The sequence below is a fragment of the Mirounga angustirostris genome, unplaced genomic scaffold (assembly GCF_029215605.1).
Source record: "Mirounga angustirostris isolate CCGP_5_RB_7025 unplaced genomic scaffold, mMirAng1.0.hap1 SCAF_13, whole genome shotgun sequence".
In the NCBI taxonomy this organism is placed as follows: domain Eukaryota; kingdom Metazoa; phylum Chordata; class Mammalia; order Carnivora; family Phocidae; genus Mirounga; species Mirounga angustirostris.
The window spans coordinates 92,110,828-92,131,716 of NW_026991721.1; the positions used below are offsets into that span (position 1 = coordinate 92,110,828).

Below are 20,889 nucleotides of genomic sequence, written 5' to 3' on the forward strand. Positions count from 1 at the left end.
TTGGCTCATAACTGGTTCAAAAGGACTTAGCAATTGCAAAAGTCATAAGCATATAATCTCGCAGATGGCTAACTTGAGGGCACATGAGATCTGGTAAGCCGGACTGTTTTTCACTCTCCTTGGTGAGCTACTTGAGGTCGAGGAGCATGCCTTGTTTGTTTCAAAATACCAACGTATCACGGAGGCAGGTGCATGTCAGGGGCAATTTGTTGAATGAATTAAAAAACAATAATGTCCTCACCTCATATTCATATCATGAATTCTTTGCCCATTTTTATGTATTTATTTATTTATTTTTACCACAGATGAATCCTAAGATTACCTCTTACCTTAAGGCTAATTAGCCAGCGAATGGCAAGGAAGTAGTCTGTGGTAAACAAAACACTGTTCTGGGAGGAGAGTTCAGGTTCTAGTGTAGACTCTGTTTTGAGTGTTTGGGGGGTGGCTTTGGAAATGTGCCTAAGCCTGTGTCTCCAACTTAATAGAGGGATGGAACTAGATGATGGAAAGGGTCCATCTGAGGAATAGAATAGAGAGGAGCTACTCTGTGCCTATCTCTGCGCTTGTTGTGGGGGAAGTTTTTAAGGTCTTGGTGTTGATCAGGATTCTGTGTTTGCAAGTGACAGAAACCCATCTTGATTTAGTTGAGATACAAAACCACATTCTGAAAGGGCAGGGGTACACCAGACTCCAGAAATTACCAGAATCAGAGACTCAGGTGCTGCCATGACACACTTCCTCCAACTTTGTCTTCAGCTTCTCTCTCTGCGTCAGTCTTACTCTCCCATCTGCTTCCTCTGTGAGGCTGGAGAAATTTGTAAGACCTCTGGTAAGTTCCCTGTGCAAAGGAAAACAAGATTCCATGACTGGTGGCTCCTCTTAGCACCAGGAGGTTGGCTAGAGAGAGGGGCAGCTCATCCAGAGAAGGGGTTCCTGTATAGCCAACAAAACAGAGCTCCACTAAAGCCTGCCGTCCCCATTCGCTACCCACTCCCACCCTCCTCCTCTCATTCCATACACATCGGTTGGTGACCTTCGACTCTTCTTGAAGGCCCTGCTCAACTTCACTGTCTCTGAGGGCTGGCTGCTTGGGCAGCACAATTCCTTCCTGTCTGTGCTCCCAGAGCACCTGGTACCCATCTGTACCAGGAAATATAGCTCCTCATGATGCTCACCATGGTCTATTTACAGGCTTTTCTCCCCCAGGAGATTGGAAGCTCTTCAAAGACCCTAACTGCCGTAATTGGTTTTGTGTTACCTTATCTATTTATTAGATTATTTATTTATTAATTATCAACAGCCTACTGTGTACTAGGTTCAGAAGATCCCTATTCTCAAGATGACCAAGGTCAAATGGGAAACATGATAAATATGATGAATAGTCACTTGCAGTGCAATGCGTGGGATGAATCCACCACAGGCATCCATGCTGGTGCTACAGGGACCCATAGCACACAGGGTAGTCTCCTCGCTAAACAAGGACAGGGGTGGAGAAGGCCAGAGAAAGTTTCCTAGAGGTAGAAAGGGGCCACCCCTGGCCTGTACTGGGTCCTGTTGAATAGGAAGATTGATCCTGCCTGTGTAGGGTCTGGGGGTAGGGGAGTGTTCTTTGCAGTAGGAACAGCCTATGCAAAGCTCAGGGATGCCTGAAAGTAGAATGTAATCAAAGGCTTGTGTTTGAATGGCATAGATAAGACAGGGATACGTGAAATAATTGGAAAATAACTTTCCAATGAAGTCCTAATTTTATAATATAGTACACAAGGAGTATGGAAAGATTGAGATCACCATGAACTTACAAAGGAAATCCTTCAAAAAATGTGGGTATTGATTCACTTCATGGGGAGTTAGTACTAAATCTGAAATCAGAGGGGCGCCTGGGTGGCTCAGATGGTTAAGCATCTGCCTTCAGCTCAGGTCATGATCCCAGGGTCCTGGGATCGAGTCCCACGTCGGGCTCCCGGCTCGGCGGGGAGCCTGCTTCTCCCTCTGACCCTCTCCCCTCTCATGCTGTTTCTCTCTTGCTCGCTCTCTAAAAAATAAATAAAATCTTAAAAAAAAAAAAAATCTGAAATCAGAGAGTCTGAGTTTCAGTCTCACTCTGCCAGGTATTAGCCTAGTGATAATTTCTCAATCTCTAGTTTACCATAAAATGAAGACTTTCAGAATTGTACTGAGGATAAAATAAGACACCTAAGTGAAAGTACTTAGTAAACTTTAAGGCCCTTTATAAACTTGTTATTCTTTAAATCTGATTATCTTTAAAACAGAGAACTCTTAATTGACAAGAGTATTTAGAAGATATGAAAAGATGTATAAATATAGTTTCATGGAAAGATACAATATTCATGTTAAGTGTTGTGCTAATTTTACTTACTGGCTCAAAATTTTGGTTAATGCTCTTGGAAAATGCATGTTAATGAGTTGATGTTGGCTTCTTATATGTTGCTGATTCTGAGGATCGAGCAGAGAAACACTGCTTCAGGATATGTGGTTGGACTCAGCTGAACATGTGATGTGTTAGGAATTAAGTCATTTGGATGTTGTGACTATCAGGTGTTCTCTCTACTAAGTGAACTGCATTTTTGTAGGCAGGTTTGCCTAAGGATTTCCTTTTAGCTATAGAACCTTATGAGGTAAAACTTCCCCTTCGGTACCATGATTTCCTCCTCTTAAATAGTCATAAATAATGATGGCATTTTAAAGAGTTGTGCTCATACAAAGGACCTGAAGAAGTATAATCCCATTATATCCTGCGTGAGCCCTTCTTACCTCTGGTCAGGTGTGGAAGAAGACCAGTCAGTACACCCAACAGATACAGAATGACCCACCAAAGGAATCTGAACTCTTTGGGTGTATCTCAAAAATTATAGATGAAACACTAAAATTTAGTTGACTCCATACATTCAGGCAAACAGGTAAATAATCTTTACTCCGTGTGCTCCTTCAGTTCTCCAGAGCTCTTGCCTGTTGTGTGGAAAGAGACCCCTGCCCTTGTTGCCCACGTCTACCACCAGGGCTAACTCTGAGCTGATCCTTACAGGAGAGGATGACTCTAATGCTTTACTATGTTTCCGTGAGGGTGGCCCTGAGAAGCATGGGATAAGGCGTTAGAGATTTATCACTCATTCTCATTCAGTGATAAGCACACAGAACGTGAAGTGGAGGCTCATTACTCCTAGGTATGGGGTCAAAGACATGGCCAGTTGGTAGTCCTCTCTCTCCACTCATGGTTTGATCTACCTGGACCCAACTCTTGTGATGGCTGCCTTCCTAAAACTTACTTAAGGAAGGAGAACCTTGCTCCTTCCTTGGAACACTAGGTCTATGAGATGTTAACACATGTTCCATCAAATAACAAGGTAGTCTTAGGTCAAACGAGTTGAAGAATTCTGACTACATCCCCACTGGAGGTACAAAATGCACATTAACACACAGAAGGCTGCAAAAACAATTGAACTCCGCTTTCCCAGAGTTATTTGGCTATAAGATTGTTTTACTTAGTAATACTCATTAGCATCTTGAATACCTCTTGTTCCTCCACAGTACAGTTTGGAAAATGCTGTTCTTAGAGAAAGTTTCAATCCCAACGGTTCTCTTAAATATCCTATTCTTCATTAAATTAGAGGTTTCCAGGAAGGGGGGCTAAAATAAGCAATCAGTCTTCTGGTCCATTCATCCAGTAAATCTCCATTTCCAAGATTAATTCAGAAAAAAAAAAGTTTTTCTTCTTTTCCATTAGACTGGATAGATCTCATGGAAAATCCCTTGAAAATGTTGAGATTGATGCTTCTTCTCCCTCCCTCCCCTCTGCCCTTTTTCTTTTCTTTGTAAAGAATGAGTCTGGGTGTGATTTTATAACTATTATAGTTTGTATTTGATGGGACCCGATGGAAACCTACGTGCCAAGAGACAGAGTAATAGCCAGTAGTTTTAGCCAGTAGTTTTAGCCGTAATCACAGAAAAATCCTTTCCTCTTCTTCAGTCTTTCCATTGCTCTGTGATTGTGAGCCATATCTTTAAAAGACTGTTTTTAAAAAGTGCTAAGATTGTGTTTTCTGTCCATAAGCTCTACAAAGCATCCTTTTATTCCTACCCACAAAATAGTCAGGAAGATACTAGACAATGGGACCAACTCCACTCAATGTATGTTTTATTTTATTCCTCTTCTCAGAAGCTTTTTAATGTCAACTTCTCCTCTTATCACTGATTTCCCTGGCATCTCTTTGGATTTATTCAATTCATAGGATGTGATTTTACCTATGATGACACAGTGCTTTGCAGCCGACCCATCATTCCATTCATCTGTGTATTTTTTCTGCCAACTAGAATTTAAAGTTTATCGGAGGTAGGGACAATATATTTAAAACTTTCATATTGTCTTCAAAATCTCACATGCAGTGTTCTGTACAGAGTTGACACTTATGTATTTGAATGGATTTAAGAATACTTTACATGGATTGAATGTGGGTTTAGTGTCAATATGTCTAGAACATGAAGGTTGGAGTCCAACCGACCCGAGTCAAATCTCAGGCCAAAGAAACATGAATAATCTGTGTGTTCTTGATCAAGTTACTTATCTTCTCTGAGATCCATTTTCTTTCTTTTGTTTTTTTCTTAAAGATTTTATTTATTTATTTGAGAGAGAGAGAGAGAGAGCATGTAAACAGGGGTAGGAGTGGAGGGGGAGGGGAGGGGGGCGGAAATAATCTCAAGCATACTCTGCACTGAGAGTGGAGACTGACGCAGGGCTCAATCTCACAACTCTGAGATCATGACCTGAGCTGAAACCAAGAGTTAGACGCTTAATTGACTGAGCTACCCAGGTACCCCTGAGATTCCATTTCCTTCTATATAATGAAGATATTATATATTTTTTTAAGGACTACATGAGGAGAGTAGTCAACAGCTTATGTTCTGGTGTCCTACAGCTCTGGGTTTGAATCTCATCTCTGTATTGCTGCATCATCTTGAGCAAGTTAGTTAACCTCTTTAAGGCTCATTTCCCTCATCTGTGAATTGGGATCTATCACAATATTTATCTCATGGAGTAGTCTGAATTAAATGGATTCAGTGAAATAATGCATGAACTTAGAATGGGACTTCATACCTAGTAAGAATTCAATTAATGCTGACTATTGCTTTAGAAACGTGCCTAGGGTACTCAACACCAGTGGGCTGCCATTGGTAGACACTCTCTAGACCTATTACAGGATAAAGGAAATTATTGCGTAATTTTCTCATATGATGATATTCTGACTCTTTTAGCTATCTGAAATGGCACCAAATTCTTCTGAAGAAAAGGCTTTCTTGGAAGGATCATGAACATCTGGATTAAAAAGAGCTTATATTCTCAAAGTGTAGTGGGTTGGAGATATTTTTTATTGAACGTAGCCATCTTGTGATTTGATTTCCTTAGGATATGAATCAGAGAGAAAAAACTGAATTTTTGTCCCAGAAAAAAAGGGGAGGACAGGCGGAGGATTTTTCACTGGTAAGGCAATTTACACACTTGTCCTTTTCATAGTGAGTCATGGTCTATGATACATTTCATAGCAATGTCTATGAGTTTCCAAATCTGGAACAAGACATATCAGCCAAATAAGGGATAAAGAAGAAAACAGACTTTTAATCCACCTAGTTACCATTCACAGAATTCTAGAAGTGGAACTTCAAAAAAATGACTGTGTTAGCACACCACGTGTATTTGTATCTTTAAACCCATTGAGAGAGAATTAGCTAATCGCTTTCCAAATACCTTTAGCAAAACAGCAGAAGAATTCCATCACCTTCCCTAATGTTTATAAAAAGTTCTTTCTTCCTAATCTTTTCCCCAAACCATGTTTCTTTCCTGCTAACTCTTCTTTTCTTGCTTTCATATTGGCTGACCTAAGTTCATCTTAAAATGACATTGTAAACTTTTTAAAAATTATTAAAGCTTATCCCTTAGTCTTTTTATTTTTCTAATCAAGCAAATTCATTTAAAAACCTCCCTTAAGTCCAATTTTTCCATACATCAGGTCATTTGAGGTTACTATTCTGAGGGTGTTCCCCAGATATTCTAATAATAGAATAAAAAACATCAACACTTTTTTATATTCACTTGGGTATCCCCAGGACCTACTGCCACTCAGAATTCATTATAAGTGCTTACATAAAATGTCAACTGAATAGATAAATATGGCCTCATGTTTATAAACTTCTTATACTTTATGAAAACTTTAACTTTCTCAAAAAATCCTGTCTGAGGTTCTCTTATTTTCTCTGCCCCCCTCATTCCCAAATCTTCTTTTTCCCTCCATCCCCAAATTTTACCTTTAGTTGTAAACATAGTAAGTAGCAAAATGGAGGTCTGAGCTTCGGTCTCCAAATCATGTGAGTTTATCGACTTCATCTGAACATTTATTTATCAAAGCAGAGGCACTAGGGTTTTGAAAAATATAGACCCTCAAACTTAACCTCATACTCAGAAAATGAAGAGAATAATGGAAAGAGTGCATATCCATTCTAACATGTCTTTGTCTGGAACATCTGAACATCGTGGTATTTTTTAACTGCAGAATGTGATTTGTTCGTAGATAGCTTTTAGTCTTCTCTGACCATGAGCTCCAGTTTTCACTTCCTTTCTGCAGGCTTATCATTTTTTTCATGTGGCATCTCTGCATTTTGTTCTGGGTATGAAGTATTAACAAGACATGACAGGGCACTTTTAAGCTCTTCATCACCAAGATGTCTCATGGCGCCTCAACTGAGTGTTGCGTGATCAGTGCGAGGACCTTGGGATGCCTCGTGATGAAAAACTTGCTGCTTCTACAGATTTTATGTGTGTGTGTGTGTGTGTGCGCGCGCTGAAATCAACCATCTTTACCATGTATTTCATTGACTTTTCTAGAACTTACAGAGGTGGGTATTATATGATCAGAGAGACAGGGTCTTTCGTATTGAGCTCTTCAAAGGCAGGGTCTGTGTCAGAAAATGTTATATCCCCATCTCCTAATCCATGTCCTGGCACAGAACAGGTCCTTCATACATAGTTTTTAACCTGAACTGACAGTTATAAGAAAATCCAAGAAATATGAAACTCAGTCTAGACTTTGTCCATAACAGTGTGTCCTCTGAAAGGTCACCGAGCTTGTTACATCCTCTGTAAAATGGGATTTCTGTCTACTTTTGAAAGACCAAGGAATGCGAGAGTTCCAGGAAATTGGGCCTTACACAATATTTGTGTTAAACTTCACAGACCAGGTGGAGTTTAATACTTAAGTAAATAACTTACAAACTGATGGCCCTTGTGTGAATAATCAAAGCAAAGGGACTCTTGGTGACCTACTTGGGGATCAGTATTTTTAATGAGTATGTCATTTTTGGATAAATTCCTACGACCCTCAGTATCTGTTTTTTTCCCTTAATTCACCTTCCATTTGGATCCTTTTTATTGTTGGAATGGAATTGTCAACTTGAAGATATGCTAAGAAGTGGTTTGATACAATTTGGGTTCATAAATCTTAACAGGAAGAGCCAGGAATCCAGTGGCTCAGAGCATTGTGAAATCATTAAATCAGGTTTCTGGAATATGTGAGCAGCCTACTACTTTCTCATTAATCTGAGGCAGAATGCCCAGAAAGAGTATTTCATAAAGGTTAGTGCAAGAAAAAAGTCCACTGACTCATTGTTGGGTGCTGGATGACCTAGGAATTTATTGCATTTATCAATGAAGGAGATCTATATTCTAATCTTCTCTTACTAGGAATGTCATTGTAAACTTGTAAAGGAATAATTCTGATGATTTCTCTCACTTTGTTTTCTCAGTGGTTCTCAAACTTTAGGAGGCATTATCATCACTTGGAGGACTTATTTTTTCTTTTTTAAAGATTTTATTTATTTGAGAGAGAGAGAGCATGTGAGCAGGGGGTGGCACAGAGGGTGAGGGAGAGGGAGGGGGAAAGAATCTCAAGCAGACTCCTCGCTGAGTGTGGAGCCTAACCTAGGGCTCCATCTCACAACCCTGAGATCACGACCTGAGCCAAAACCAAGAGTTGGACGCTTAGCCAACTGAGCCACCCAGGTACCCCCAACCTCCTGGAGGACTTATTAAATCACAGATAGCTGGATACTCCCCTCAATGTTTCTGATTAAGTAGAGCTGGGGTGGGGTGGGTTTCCACAATTTGCAATTCTAACAAGTTCCCAGGTGGTGCTGATGCTGAAGGTCCAGGGACCACATGCTGAGAACACTGTGCTACCTGAAGATTGCCAAGACTGGTAAAAATAAATATTCCACAGACCGCTGCTCTTTTCTGAGACTACTTTCATAAAATGGGACTTAGATAACCATCAGTGGCACAAACCACAGGCAGACAGCGATAGGTTAGAGTGTCTTTATAGAACTATGATAAATACTGGAGAAAGAAACCCAGAATTGTGTTGTTGTTGTTGTTTCAAGTTGAACTTTCAGCTCCTTCATGACTTTGTAGAACACATTATTGTGGTCTTTTCAAACTTCTTCTTGAGTCATCTGAAAATATATTGCCTGAATCTTTAAAAGCAAGAGGGACAATATGTCTGCATTTTTCCCCATATCATCATTTTTGGTTCCATACTCTCTTTCTCAACAAATGGACCATGTATCCCAGTCTCCTCTCTTGTTGCTTTATGATCTAATTAGATACTAGACAATAATCCTCTATCAAGTTACTTTAAGTTGCATACTTATTTCAGATAGGCACAATGTCATCAATTTAGGTTATTTTCCTGGAGCCTATTTCATTCAATTCAGTTCAGTGCAATTTAACACCCGTTGACTGACTATATGCCAAGCACTATTCTGGATGCCTAGGAACAGGCATGATCAAGACCACCACAAATTCCTGCCCTTGCAGAGAGAGACAGATAGTAAACATAATACATAATACATAAATCAATATGCTATATTACTGGTAGGGGACCCTATGGAAAAGAGGAAATGAAAGCAGGGTAACGAGGTGTAGGACTTTGGGGGTATAAGGAGAAGGCTGTGTGTACACAGATCCCCCAGGTAACACTACAAGCATGTATATATCTGGGGAAGAGTATCACAGACAAAGAGAACCACCGATGCAAAGGCCAAAAGGCAGGAGCTTGCCTGACATACATACAGAATAGCAAAGAGGCCAGTGGGCAAAATGTGTGAAGGGAAAGTAGTAGTAGATCTGAGAGGTAAGAGAAGCAAAGTCAAGACCATATAAGCAAGGCTTTTGTAGGTCACTGGAAAAGATGTTGGCTTTCATCTGAGTGAAATGGGAATCACTGCAAGGTATTGACTTTCAAAGAAGGATCTGTCTGAATGTTGTATTAGAATAGACTGAGCAAGGCAAGGATAGACGCTAAGAGAATGAGAAATGCCAGTAACCCCAGCAGAGATGATGTGACTTGGTCCATGGATTGGTCAGTAGGGGTGATGCGTAGTTCAATTCTGCATATATTTTTGAAAGTAGAGTTCAACAGGATTTCATGACAGATTGGATGTGGAATGTTAGAGAAAAAGGAATCAAGGTTTTGGCCTGAGGGACTAGAAAAATGAAATTGCTATCAATTGAGATGTAAAAGGCTGCAAGAAGAACAGGCCTATGGGGCATACTGGGATTTGGGTTTTGGACATAGTGAGTTTGCCATGACTATTAGACACCTGATTGGAGGTGTCAAAATGGTTGTTGATCATGTGCATGTGGGGCTTATGAGAATATATTGAGTACATCTGGGCTACAGATGGAGTTGTCAGCATGTTGGTATTAAAAGCTGTGAGGCTCAACGAGATTATTAGTGAATGGGTATGGATAAAGTAGTGAAGGCCAGGACTCAAGCCTGGGCATCTCCAGCGTTAAAAGATCAACAAGGAAAAAAAAGGAATCACAAGGCAAGATGGAGACAGAGTGGCCATCAAGGTAGGAGGAAAAGTAGGGGGTATAATGTCCTAAAAACCAGGAGAATGAAGTGTATCGAGTAGAGGAGCATGAAAAATAGTGCCAGATGCTGATGATCCATCAAGTAAGATGAAGACTGACAATCTACCATTGAATTTCACAACTAGAGATCATCAGTGACCTTAATGAGAATGTATCTGTGCGGTGGTAATGGTTAAAGCCTGGTTTAGGTAGCTTAAGACAGAATGCTAGAGGAAGAATTGGAAATAGTGAGGAAAGTTGGCTCTTGAAGTTCCTGCCAAGGGAAGCAGAGAAATGGAATAGAAACAGGTGGAGAAAGTGAGGTCAAGCTGAGGGTTTGGTAGTGGTGGTGGTGTTTGTGTTGGTTAGGAGTTGGGAGAAATAACAATATGGTTGTGCACTGATGGAAATGATCCAGTAGACAGGGACAACTAATGTTTCGGGAAAGATAGGAAGAATTCCTTGAGCAATTTTGTTGGGCTGGCAAATGGCCATAACATCTAGTATCCAAGTGAAAGACTTGGCTTTAGAGAAATCAGATACTTTCATCCACGGGAACAGGCCTGTTGAGGAGTACTAATGCTGGTGGGAGAGGGAGATAGAGTGTTGTGACCCTGTGCAAAATCCTTTTTGAATGCCTCAGTTTTCTCCAAGAAGTAAGAAGCAACATTATCTCATAAAATGTCAAAAATCATTCAAAAGAAAATAAAGCCCAAATATATGCCTCTACAAATATTTATTCAAAAAATAAAACAAAACCAAACACAATATAAAAAGTATGCAATAAATGTTTCATTTTAGGAGTTTTCCTAAATGAACTGATTCGACTGAGGTTTGAAAATAGAGATGTAATGGCTGTTCAACTAGGGAACCCTTCTTTTCCTGGTAAATGTCTCAGGATCAAGCAGGCATTCTTCATTGCTCTACTAACCTTCAAAATTGTTCAAAATTAGGGGTGTTTGTATACAACATTTTTATTTGCCAATTCAGTGTGCATGAATGTCTATAATATCTTGTAGATGGTGAATGTGGGTGGAATCATTTCCGTGGGAATTCTTCTACAGTGATCTCTTGCTCTTCATTTCAACAAGATGGCTGACCTCTACCATCTTGTCAGTGTTGTCATTTGGCACTTTGAAGATATTGGCGCAGTTCTTAAACAGATATTAATAGGAGTTTTGGCCATTCTTGTTTAAGATAAGCTCCGAAACTTAATCAGAGATAGGAAGCACACATATGATTAAAAAAAGAGAGAGAGATAGTAGGCCCTTTAATCTAAATTATGTTTCCCCTCTGGGGTAAAAAAAAAAAAAATATATATATATATATATATATATATATCACTTTCTGGAGGATTGAAATTATAAATTATATCTTAGTGCTTTACTTGAACAAAATTTACAAAACTCAATTCAGAAGGCATCGCATAAATGTTCTGCAATGATAATAAAATAGTTTAAAAAATATTTAGTGGGGGTTCTTCATATTGGTGAACCAAGTATGTTTGAAGCAAAACAAGCATTGAACTCAGAGGATTGTAGGGGAAATGAAATGAGATTGCCCATGTAAAGTGCTTCTTACAGCACATTGTTCATGGTAAATGTCTAATAAATTATGTGGTAGGTATAAGGTGATGTGGTTCCTTAAGAAAGGTACAATAAAATTGTCAAAATTAAGGGAATATTCCTAGTTAGCTGTGTATTTTTTGGCAGGGGGAGGGGGTGGCAGAAGATTACTGTAGCCCCACATTACTTTATTGAGGACCGGTGTTTAGCAGTGGAACCATTTAAGGACCGAATCATAAGAAACAGTCACTCAGCATTATGTCCAAGGCACTGGAGTAAGCAACTGAAATATACATTTTATTTGGTCCTTATGATAGACCTGCACAGTAAGTTGTGTTAATTGTGTAGATGAGGAAATTGAACTGGGGAGACATGAAGTGCTACAATGGGCAAGCTCTGCAAATTGCTAAGTAAATTAAAATACCAAGCTGCCTGTGAGAGAGCAAAATCCTCACCAAGATCACGATGTGATTTGACTCCTAAGTCCACAGTCTTCTTTCTACTACTATTCTTTTTTTTTTTTTAAGATTTTATTTATTTATTTGAGAGAGAGAATGAGATAGAGAGCATGAGGGGGGGAGGGTCAGAGAGAGAGGCAGACTCCCCGCTGAGCAAGGAGCCCGACGTGGGACTCGATCCCGGGACTCCAGGATCATGACCTGAGCCGAAGGCAGCCGCTCAACCAACTGAGCCACCCGGGCGCCCCATTTCTACTACTATTCTACCACTGAATTGCTCATCTAAATCCAACTCAAATTCAAGTGCATGTTGCTGGCTTGGTCAGAATCAAGGAGTCTGTGTACTTTGCTATCCATCATGGAATTCAGTTTACGGCTCTGAACATGTATTTAGAAAGGGCTTACGCTTTGGTATTCACAGAGATTGAAGACAACAGGAAAATCTCACCTTCTGTCCCATGAGAGAAAAAGCTCTTCCCATTCCTGAAAGCTATAATATAGTTTCTTTAGAAGCTGGCTGTGTTTCAGACTAGTATTGTTCTGGTTGATGAAAAAAAGAACGTTCCCTCTCTCTTCCTACAGGAATGCCAAAATGAAAAAACAAAAAAGCAACGACAAAAAAGAAAACCCAACCGAATTTTTAAGATTTTCTATTCAGAACAAAAGAAAATCAAGAACAATAACTTTCTTTTTTTAAGAGGAAAACCAAATGGTAGTAGGTTGGTTTTAACAGCTTTGGGAGAATATTCTAAAGATGTAACACTTCCTTCATTCATGGTAATCAGTTGTTTAACACTGAGAAGCTCCATTTATGAATGAAGGGGAACAGTTTGGCTGGCAGAACAACTTACAAATATAATATTTTGTTCATGAATATTATGTAAATACAATAAATTCATTAAATAATGAATACATACAGCGTAACATTTTATACCTGAGTTTATTCCAGAACAAAAAAGAAATCAATACAAACATTTTGAAAAAAAGTTAATGTAGAAATATCAGCTCTCCAGTTCTCAACCCTTTAAATTTTTTTTCTTAAGATGTGAAAATGTAAACTCCCCACTCCATCTATAAGTGGCCACCTAAAATAGGAAAAATGATGCCAGAGCATCAAAATTGTTTTGTTTTGTTTTGTTTTTTCTTTCTATAACCTAGGTGGGAGATGGGAAGTTCTCATTTGGGAAGGGGCGGGAGAACTGCCTGGGTTTCCATCATGAGTTTAATATGAGAGTAACTATGTACAACCATATGACGGATTTAGACTTTCAATAGGGAAAAAAAAGGTCATTCATGTCTGCAAGGACTGGTTGAGAACAGGAGAAGCTGCTGTTCACTGAGGCACAGAGCTTAATGGTAAAAGGGTTGATAAAGATAGAAATTACTTAGTAAGAGGAACTGTGACTTTCTTTTCTCCAAAGAATTTAAAAAATCTGCTTAGCCTGCTTCTCTGATAACCTAGGGGCTCTTCCCCCGGGGAGACAGGCGTCTGCACCGATGATTCTCTTGAACTCACCAGGGTCCCACAAAAGACTTCCTCCTCCCCATCCCCATTCCTATCTCAGGACTTGCTTAAACGGCATATACCTTTTATACATGATGCTACACGTGAAGCTTGCTTGGCCATTTCTCATACCCACGGGTCAGCTCCCTTGCCCCTTTTGGCTGATTGCAGACAGCCTGTAATCCCTCGAGAGAGAGGAAGAGAAAGAGGAAGAGGGCAGAGACAAAACCCGGCTTCCTCCAGCTTTCATCCACTTCATCAGAGGACTCTGTGACTCATCCCTGAGTTCTCCACCCCCAAGCAACTTCCACCAAATCCCAGCCCCCCAGATTCTTGTTGAACATTTTCTTTAGCGGTGTAATCTTATTCTGACACAACAGCGAATGCTGATTTTATTCGAGTTCTTTCAACAAACTCATTGAATTGTTGTTGTCCCTTGACAAGCGCCCTGTCACACTCTATGCTCGGTGGCATCCCGCAAACACCTCATCCCCCGTTACTTTCCTTGTTTCTTTTTTTGTAAGTCCTCCTTTTGTTTAGTTTAGAACAAGTCCTTTTTTTTTTCCCCCAACAGACTTGTCTTGGAAAAGATGGAGAAGAGCCAGTAAACTTGGCTTCCTCGATTCTGCTCATGTGAGTATCATTTATATTTCTAACTATTATGCAACTGTCATTAAAGCCCTGCATTTCCCCAGGTTTCTGTGCAGGAACTGCCTTGTTTGATCTTTGCGATGCTGGCACTCTTTTAGAATTAACCATGGAAAAACTTGATGACACTTCCGTGGTTCTTGTAAAATTCATCTTTGGGGTAATTTTACGGTGTGTGTTTCCCCCCCTGAATGTTTAAGAGAGCTGGATTTCTGTCTCTTTGTGGACTGTTCAAGCAGCTGTGTCTCATTTGCTTTGCAAGGGCATTGGAAGAAATTGCTATTTTGGAAGCTTCTCAACATATGGGATAATTGTATAAAGCACTTTACAGTTTGCATAGTGCATTCCCTTTATTTTACCCAGTTCATTTCTCAAAGAAGCCCAGGGCATGTTGTTTACATTTTTCAGAGAGAGAGAAATAGAGGTATAGAAGAAGTAACGGAAGCTTGGCAGGGCAATTTCTCTCACTCTGGAATTAACCAACAGATTAAAATCTCTTCTTTCAGCTCCCTTAATACTTTTGATCAGAAAGCCTCATGCCTTGAGGCACCTGGGTGGCTCAGTTAAGCGTCCAACTCTTGATTTTGGCTCAGGTCATGATCTCAGCGTTGTGAGATCGGGCCCCGAGTCAGGCTTTGCACTCAGTACAGAGTCTGCTTGTCCCTCTCCCTCTGCTCCTCCCCCTGCTCACTCTCTCTCGCAAGCAAATAAATTAAAAAAAAAAAAAAAAAAAGCCAGGGGCCTGGGTGGCTCAGTCTGTTGAGCGTCTAACTCTTGATTTCGACTCAGGTCATGATCTCAGGGTCCTGGGATTGAGTCCTGCATCACGCTCTGCATTCAGCGTGGAGTCTGCTTGTCTCTCTCCCGCTGTTCTTCCCCTGGCTCAAGAACTCTCTCTCTAAAATAAATTTTAAAAATCTTAAAAAAAAAAAAAAACAACCCTCATGCCCTTTGACCTAAACAGGTAGTTCTGTGCATCTGCAGAACGTGTAGCCGGGCCAGTGTTAGGTCTGCCCTAGCCAAGAGCTATCTGAGAGACTGGACATTGGCAACTGGGACGTTTAGCTCTGTTACTAAAAGTGATATAGTAGATGAGTCAAAGCACCAGTTTTGGGGTCAGACTTCCTGGGTTTAAATCCAACTTCCAACCTTTATCAGCTGTGTGACATTGGATGAGTCACTTAAACTGCCTCAGACTCATTTTTCTTATCTGTCAAATAGGGACATTCGTTACTACCGCATGGGATTAGTGTGAGGCTAAACTGACCACATCCGAGCAAGGCTCTAAGCACAGCACCCAACATACAGTGAGCCCTCTGTAAATGGTAGCTTAGTACCATGTTGTGGTTCCAAAGGTGGCCACCGGGTTATTCTTTCCTAAGGTTCATTCAAGTTGATTTGTCTCATGAAATTACACATATGGCCCAGTCAGGACTGGAGGTAGTTGGTAGTCCTAAGAGGAGGCTTATGGGGCAGACAGAACTTACACTAGTATTTGCTCTGCTTTTAAGAGGTATGATATTTATAACTTCTGTCTCTCTGTCATTCTCTTCAAAACACAGATGGCGATGTTGCTCCTCTTGAATAATGTGGGAAATTCATAAAGGGCCCAGTTCACTGGTACCCACAGCATCTCAACCTAGGTCCATTTGGGATGGTAGCACACAAAAAAGGCAAAAGATGACCTTGGTTTTCTTACCGTTCCAGGTGAGAGTAGGATATAGAGGAAACGGCAGGGATGTGCCTAGTTGTGAATGTGCTCTCACTGGAATACAGAAGACTGAGTCCTGAATCTCTGCCAGTTGGCTGGGTAAACTGAGCAACGCACTTTGCTGTTCTGTGCCTCAGTTTCCCCAATTACAAATGATAATTATAACACCCACAGAATGACCAGTTTGTACCCTATTTGCTGGGGCTTTCCCATGGCGAGTGCTATGTCCTGGGAAACTCTTCAGTCCCACGAAAACTGGGATGGTTAATGCCCTAAATATTTGCCTTTCAGCTCATCACATTCACCATAAAAACAGTGGATATAAAGGTACTTTGACATTTCATGAACAGAAGAGTATAATCAAATCAATTCTGAATACTTGGGGTCCTGAAATAGTGCTTTGGGTTATTGAAAGAAAAACATGGCAATAATATAGTATATCATTTCTCAAGTAAGAATATCACACTTTCATTCTTGGTACATCATCTTTTTTTTTTTTTTTTAAGATTTTATTTATTTATTTGAGAGAGAGAGAATGAGAGACAGAGAGCATGAGAGGGAGGAGGGTCAGAGGGAGAAGCAGACTCCCTGCCGAGCAGGGAGCCCGATGTGGGACTCGATCCCGGGACTCCAGGATCATGACCTGAGCCGAAGGCAGTCGTTTAACCAACTGAGCCACCCAGGCGCCCCCTTGGTACATCATCTTATAAACTGCTTAGATATATGTAATGTGACTGGCAAAGTCCATTAATGGATATACCATGCTTTACATCACTCTTGTATGTTTAAACCCATGTAAGTGAAGGCACACAAGCATACTAAGTGAAGACAAGTACTTTCAGGTCATGACAGAGATAATTTGCATTGGAAAGACCTCAGTTGAAACATTTTTACTTGCCGAAAAGTTCTGTTTTGCACCCAAGGCATATTTTTGAAATACATTGATTAGTGATTTGTCTTAGAAAACTTCAGAGGAAAACAAAATAGTCTGGGGAAAATGACATAACTGACCATCTACCTAATATATGCGAAATAAGTACACACCAAAGGATAACACTCCATTGCTAGGAATTAACCTGGGGCAGCATCCATGTTCAATAGATGTGAAAAAATACTACCCAACGTGCACATAGGGGAATTAGAGCAATTTCCAAAAAAATGATTCATTTAGTTTTCTTTCATATTATATAGATTGCACTTGAGTGGAACTTCAAAATGTACAAGCATGCATTTGCTTGAAAATTCAAATTTTTTCATTGACTTTTATGTTTTACCTAGAGGCATCCAATCAGAATTCAAGCTACTGTAAGATCTAGAAATGCCAAAGTGAGGCTTCTTGTAGACATGCGTAACAAGATAAATAATGCATAAATAGTACGTATTAGTAAAGGCATAAAAACAAATAAGTCTGGTCCAACTCATTTGCTTCTATTAAAAAAAAGAAGCGGGGGCGCCTGGGTGACTCAGTTGGTTGAGCGACTGCCTTCGGCTCAGGTCATGATCCCAGAGTCTTGGGATCGAGTCCCGCATCGGGCTCCCTGCTCGGCAGGGAGTCTGCTTCTCCCTCTGACCCTCCCCCCTCTCATGTGCTTCTTCTCTCTCTCTCTCTCTCAAATAAATAAATAAAATCTTTAAAAAAAAAAAGCGGTATTTATTTTTAAAATTAGACTTCTAAAATATAACAACTTGTTTTCTGCTTGCCTTAAAATGGAACATGTGAGCCTCTGAGAAAGATCTCCAGATACTCAAAGACCCTGATCACATTGCTCACTTTTTCTCTTTCCTAGAGGACCTACTGCAGCTTTGGGTGCATGGCGGACACTCAGTAAAACCTTGTTAACGTATACTGAATGTTCTGTGTATTAGTCTTAATTCAAAATAACATAATGAAACCGGAGTGAAAAGGGCATGGTCCACCATGCCACATTCAACTTCTCCCCAAGGAATGAACTACTTTACCTCTCAGACAGAAGCAAAGAACTCATTCAAAAGCAGGGCTGAAGGCTGTTGGAGTTATTGTTGTTTACATTGCCCTGGACAGAGGAGTAATTATGTTGGCTTCAAAGGCCTTTTCTTCTACCTCCTGTCATGGCATGCTAGTGCAGGAAGAAGCCTTCATTCTGCTCCTCCATTTCACAAATGGAAACACAGAGGAGGGACCAATTTGCCCAGGGTCACAGATTCAAACCTTCCCAGATATTTCTTAGCCTGAATTTAATTTTTTCACATCTCGCCAAATAGAGCTGTAGGTAATTTTCCTGGTGCTTTTTTTAGTTTAGGAGACGCCCTGTGCCCTAGGTCCTGCCATCCCAACCCCCCCTACTCCTTAAACAACTCTGCTTCCTTCTATCACTTTCAAATGGCATTTTCTTTGCCCTCCAAGAACACACTTGAACCTCCCCTCCAAGGTCTTGGGCTAAAGGACTCTTCTAGACTACCCAAGTGCTATAAAAATATGAGGGCCATTCCCACACTTCTTCCTAGGCCCTCGGCCTTTGATACAGCGATGCGTAGCTCCGGGCTTGTACTGATGTCTTTCAGGCTTCGCTAATGTGAGTCAGGCCTTTGCTTTATGGTTAATTTAGCTGATGATGAGGGCAAGCTGAAACTCGTGAGGATAGGCAGAAGCTGGAGCAAACCGAGGTCATAGCTTGAAGAGAACCTCCAAGAAGACAGATGGCCTGTGGCTCCTAGAGCATCCTTCCCCTGACAGTAGTGATGCAGCCCGAAAGTAGAAAAATGACAGTCTCTTGTGAGGGGCGCATGAGGGCACAAAGATTTTTTCAAAACTCAGCCCCACAGAGAGGAAATCTGGTTGATATTTATTCAGCCCCTTCCTTTTAAATCTTGATTACCCTTGGCTCAGTTGGTGCTGAAACTTACGCACGATCGACAGGTGATTCTTATGTAAGAATGGAATCTCGGGCGTGATAAATTTGGTCTTGAGACATCTCAGCACGGTTACTGCAGACAGCAGTGTCATGATCGCAGAGTTAGAGAGAGGCATCCTGCTGGGCTGGAGGCTGTCTGTGACATGGCTACTCAGTTCAGAACTGTCTGAGCCAATTCCTTGAGCCTCAAGGTCATGACCAAGGGATCCAGCCCAGCTGCAGGATTGACATTCATTCTAGCAACACTCTTCCCTCCTCCCTTGGACGCTGCTGCTGACTCATTCCTGCTCACAGGTCCAGCAAGAATCAGGTTGCAACCTGTGTTCTTTGTGAATATCTTTATAATTTGGGGTCTCTGTCTAGCATAATCAGCCTCTGTTGGGGGTGGATTTTGTGCTTGTAAAAAATTGCTTAGACTATAGAATTTGCACAGCTTGGTTGGTTTGGCCAAGGAGACATTTCTATCCACTCCATCCCTGTCAGGTCATGCAACTTTCAGGGCACAGGCTTTTAGCCTTAGTTTTGAGGTGTCTGGAAATCTCTCAGAACGGCATATGCATGCAAAAACTGTAAACATATATATCCCCGTTTCTAGAGAAGTCCATCCAACAAGTTGTAAGAGTCACTACTGCAGGTGAAGGAAATGTTCTGAAGCATCGTTTGTTCTCTTTCAACTAGATTTCCCACCTTGGATTGTAGATTGAACTTGATCAGAGGTTAGCAACATAGGATAAGCTTTGGAGTCAGACCCTTGATTCTGGCTTAGACACTTGCTCTACATTTCCTGACTGTGTGACCTCAGACATGTCACTTCTCTGTGCTTCACATCTTTATTTAGACAATGGATAAAATATCGCCTGCCTCATGCTGTTGTGGGAAATATATATATCTTGTGATGTACCTGGCCTTTGTTTACTGTTCAATAAACAGTGGCTAGTGGTGGTAGGAGTCACATGGAACTCATATCTTAAGCATGTGGGAAACATGAATTATTTTACTAGGGATTCTCTTGTCCATTCCTATTCTCCATTCTTTTCCTTTAAAGACCACCACAAACATGACTTACTTTGAAAACTCTGGAAGAGAATGGCTTTATGTGAGGACATTTATCATCCTGGTATTGTGTGCTGCTTTTCTACTTGGGATTTGAGGCCGACAGTATCCAATCTCAGTCTCTTGTTGTAGAATCAATATTTCTTTAGTGAGTGTAAAATCATCCTAAGTGGATTTTTTTGAGATTGTCCAAAAAAATTCTGAAGAGACAACACACCAAGAGTGAAAAAGCTATGTTTATGAAAATATCATGAAGGCTAAATGTGATGTACTAGGAAAACATGCCGGCAGATTTCACTTGATACCCATGAGATCTATGTCCTGACTATATTGATAGATACTATTCAAGGGAATGTGAAAATTCCTTCTGTATGTGCATTTCTGTTGGTCTATCTCATTGGCTAATCCACAGAAGGTACTTAATATTTGTTGGATAGATGTATGTGCATTATATTTTCATTATAATGCAAATACCATATTATTTATATCATACTTATAAAGATGTTGATATTGTGCCAACAAGGAAAATGCAATCGTCCCTCATGTAATGCTTTTATGAACATAATATTTCTGAAGCTCGGCTGACTTATAGGCCATTAGAAGAAAGTGCTTTCTACATCTGTTTTCTATGACAAAAAGGAATTTTAGAGAATATGGGGGTGAGGCTTTTGAGTGAGCCTTTATAAGCTTGTGTGAGTTGCCATTTAGTTTGTTAGCCATTGAGTTTTGCAATTACACCCATTCAGATAGAACAGTACTTTTAGGAGTCCACAAGAATCTTGTGGATGTGCACCCTTCCCTCCTTCTCTCAACCTTATCACTCATAAAAGAAATACTAAGCAAAAATCACAGTGACACTGGCTTGCTGGACTTAGGGCTGAGACTAAGTAAGGGCCAGCATGTTCTTCATGAAGTCTCTAGTGCCTTTCCTCCCAGTGGGAAGACTCATCTGAGAAGTTAGGGGAAAGATAGCTGTGTGGCCAGGAGAGTTGCCTGCAGAAGCCAGCTTCTTCATGAGGATAATTGAACCTGGAGCGCTGGCATCCAGAAGCAAGTGATCATGAGGGAGAACCATAGAAATGGGGAGGTCACGGGAGAAAAAGAGAATGAAACAAAGAAATTATCCCCCAAGAGGACAGT

The 20,889-nt window shown here is 40.6% G+C and overlaps 1 protein-coding gene across 17 annotated transcripts in view; it reads left to right on the top strand.

Moving 5' to 3' along the window:
- The window catches only part of LOC129046378 (uncharacterized), a 271,806-nt gene that overhangs the window by 172,791 nt on the left and 78,126 nt on the right, over positions 1 to 20,889 (top strand). For 16 of the 17 annotated variants that reach the window (XR_010407056.1, XR_010407067.1, XR_010407068.1 and 13 more), the window contains one exon: positions 14,021 to 14,079. The exons of the other annotated variant lie outside the window; for it this stretch is intronic. Coding sequence is in view for 1 of the 16 variants with exons in the window: in XM_064577317.1 (XP_064433387.1) it covers positions 14,021 to 14,079 (59 nt within the window). In the remaining 15 variants the exon portion in view is untranslated. The remainder of the gene's footprint in view (positions 1 to 14,020; positions 14,080 to 20,889) is intronic. 17 annotated transcript variants of the gene reach the window in all.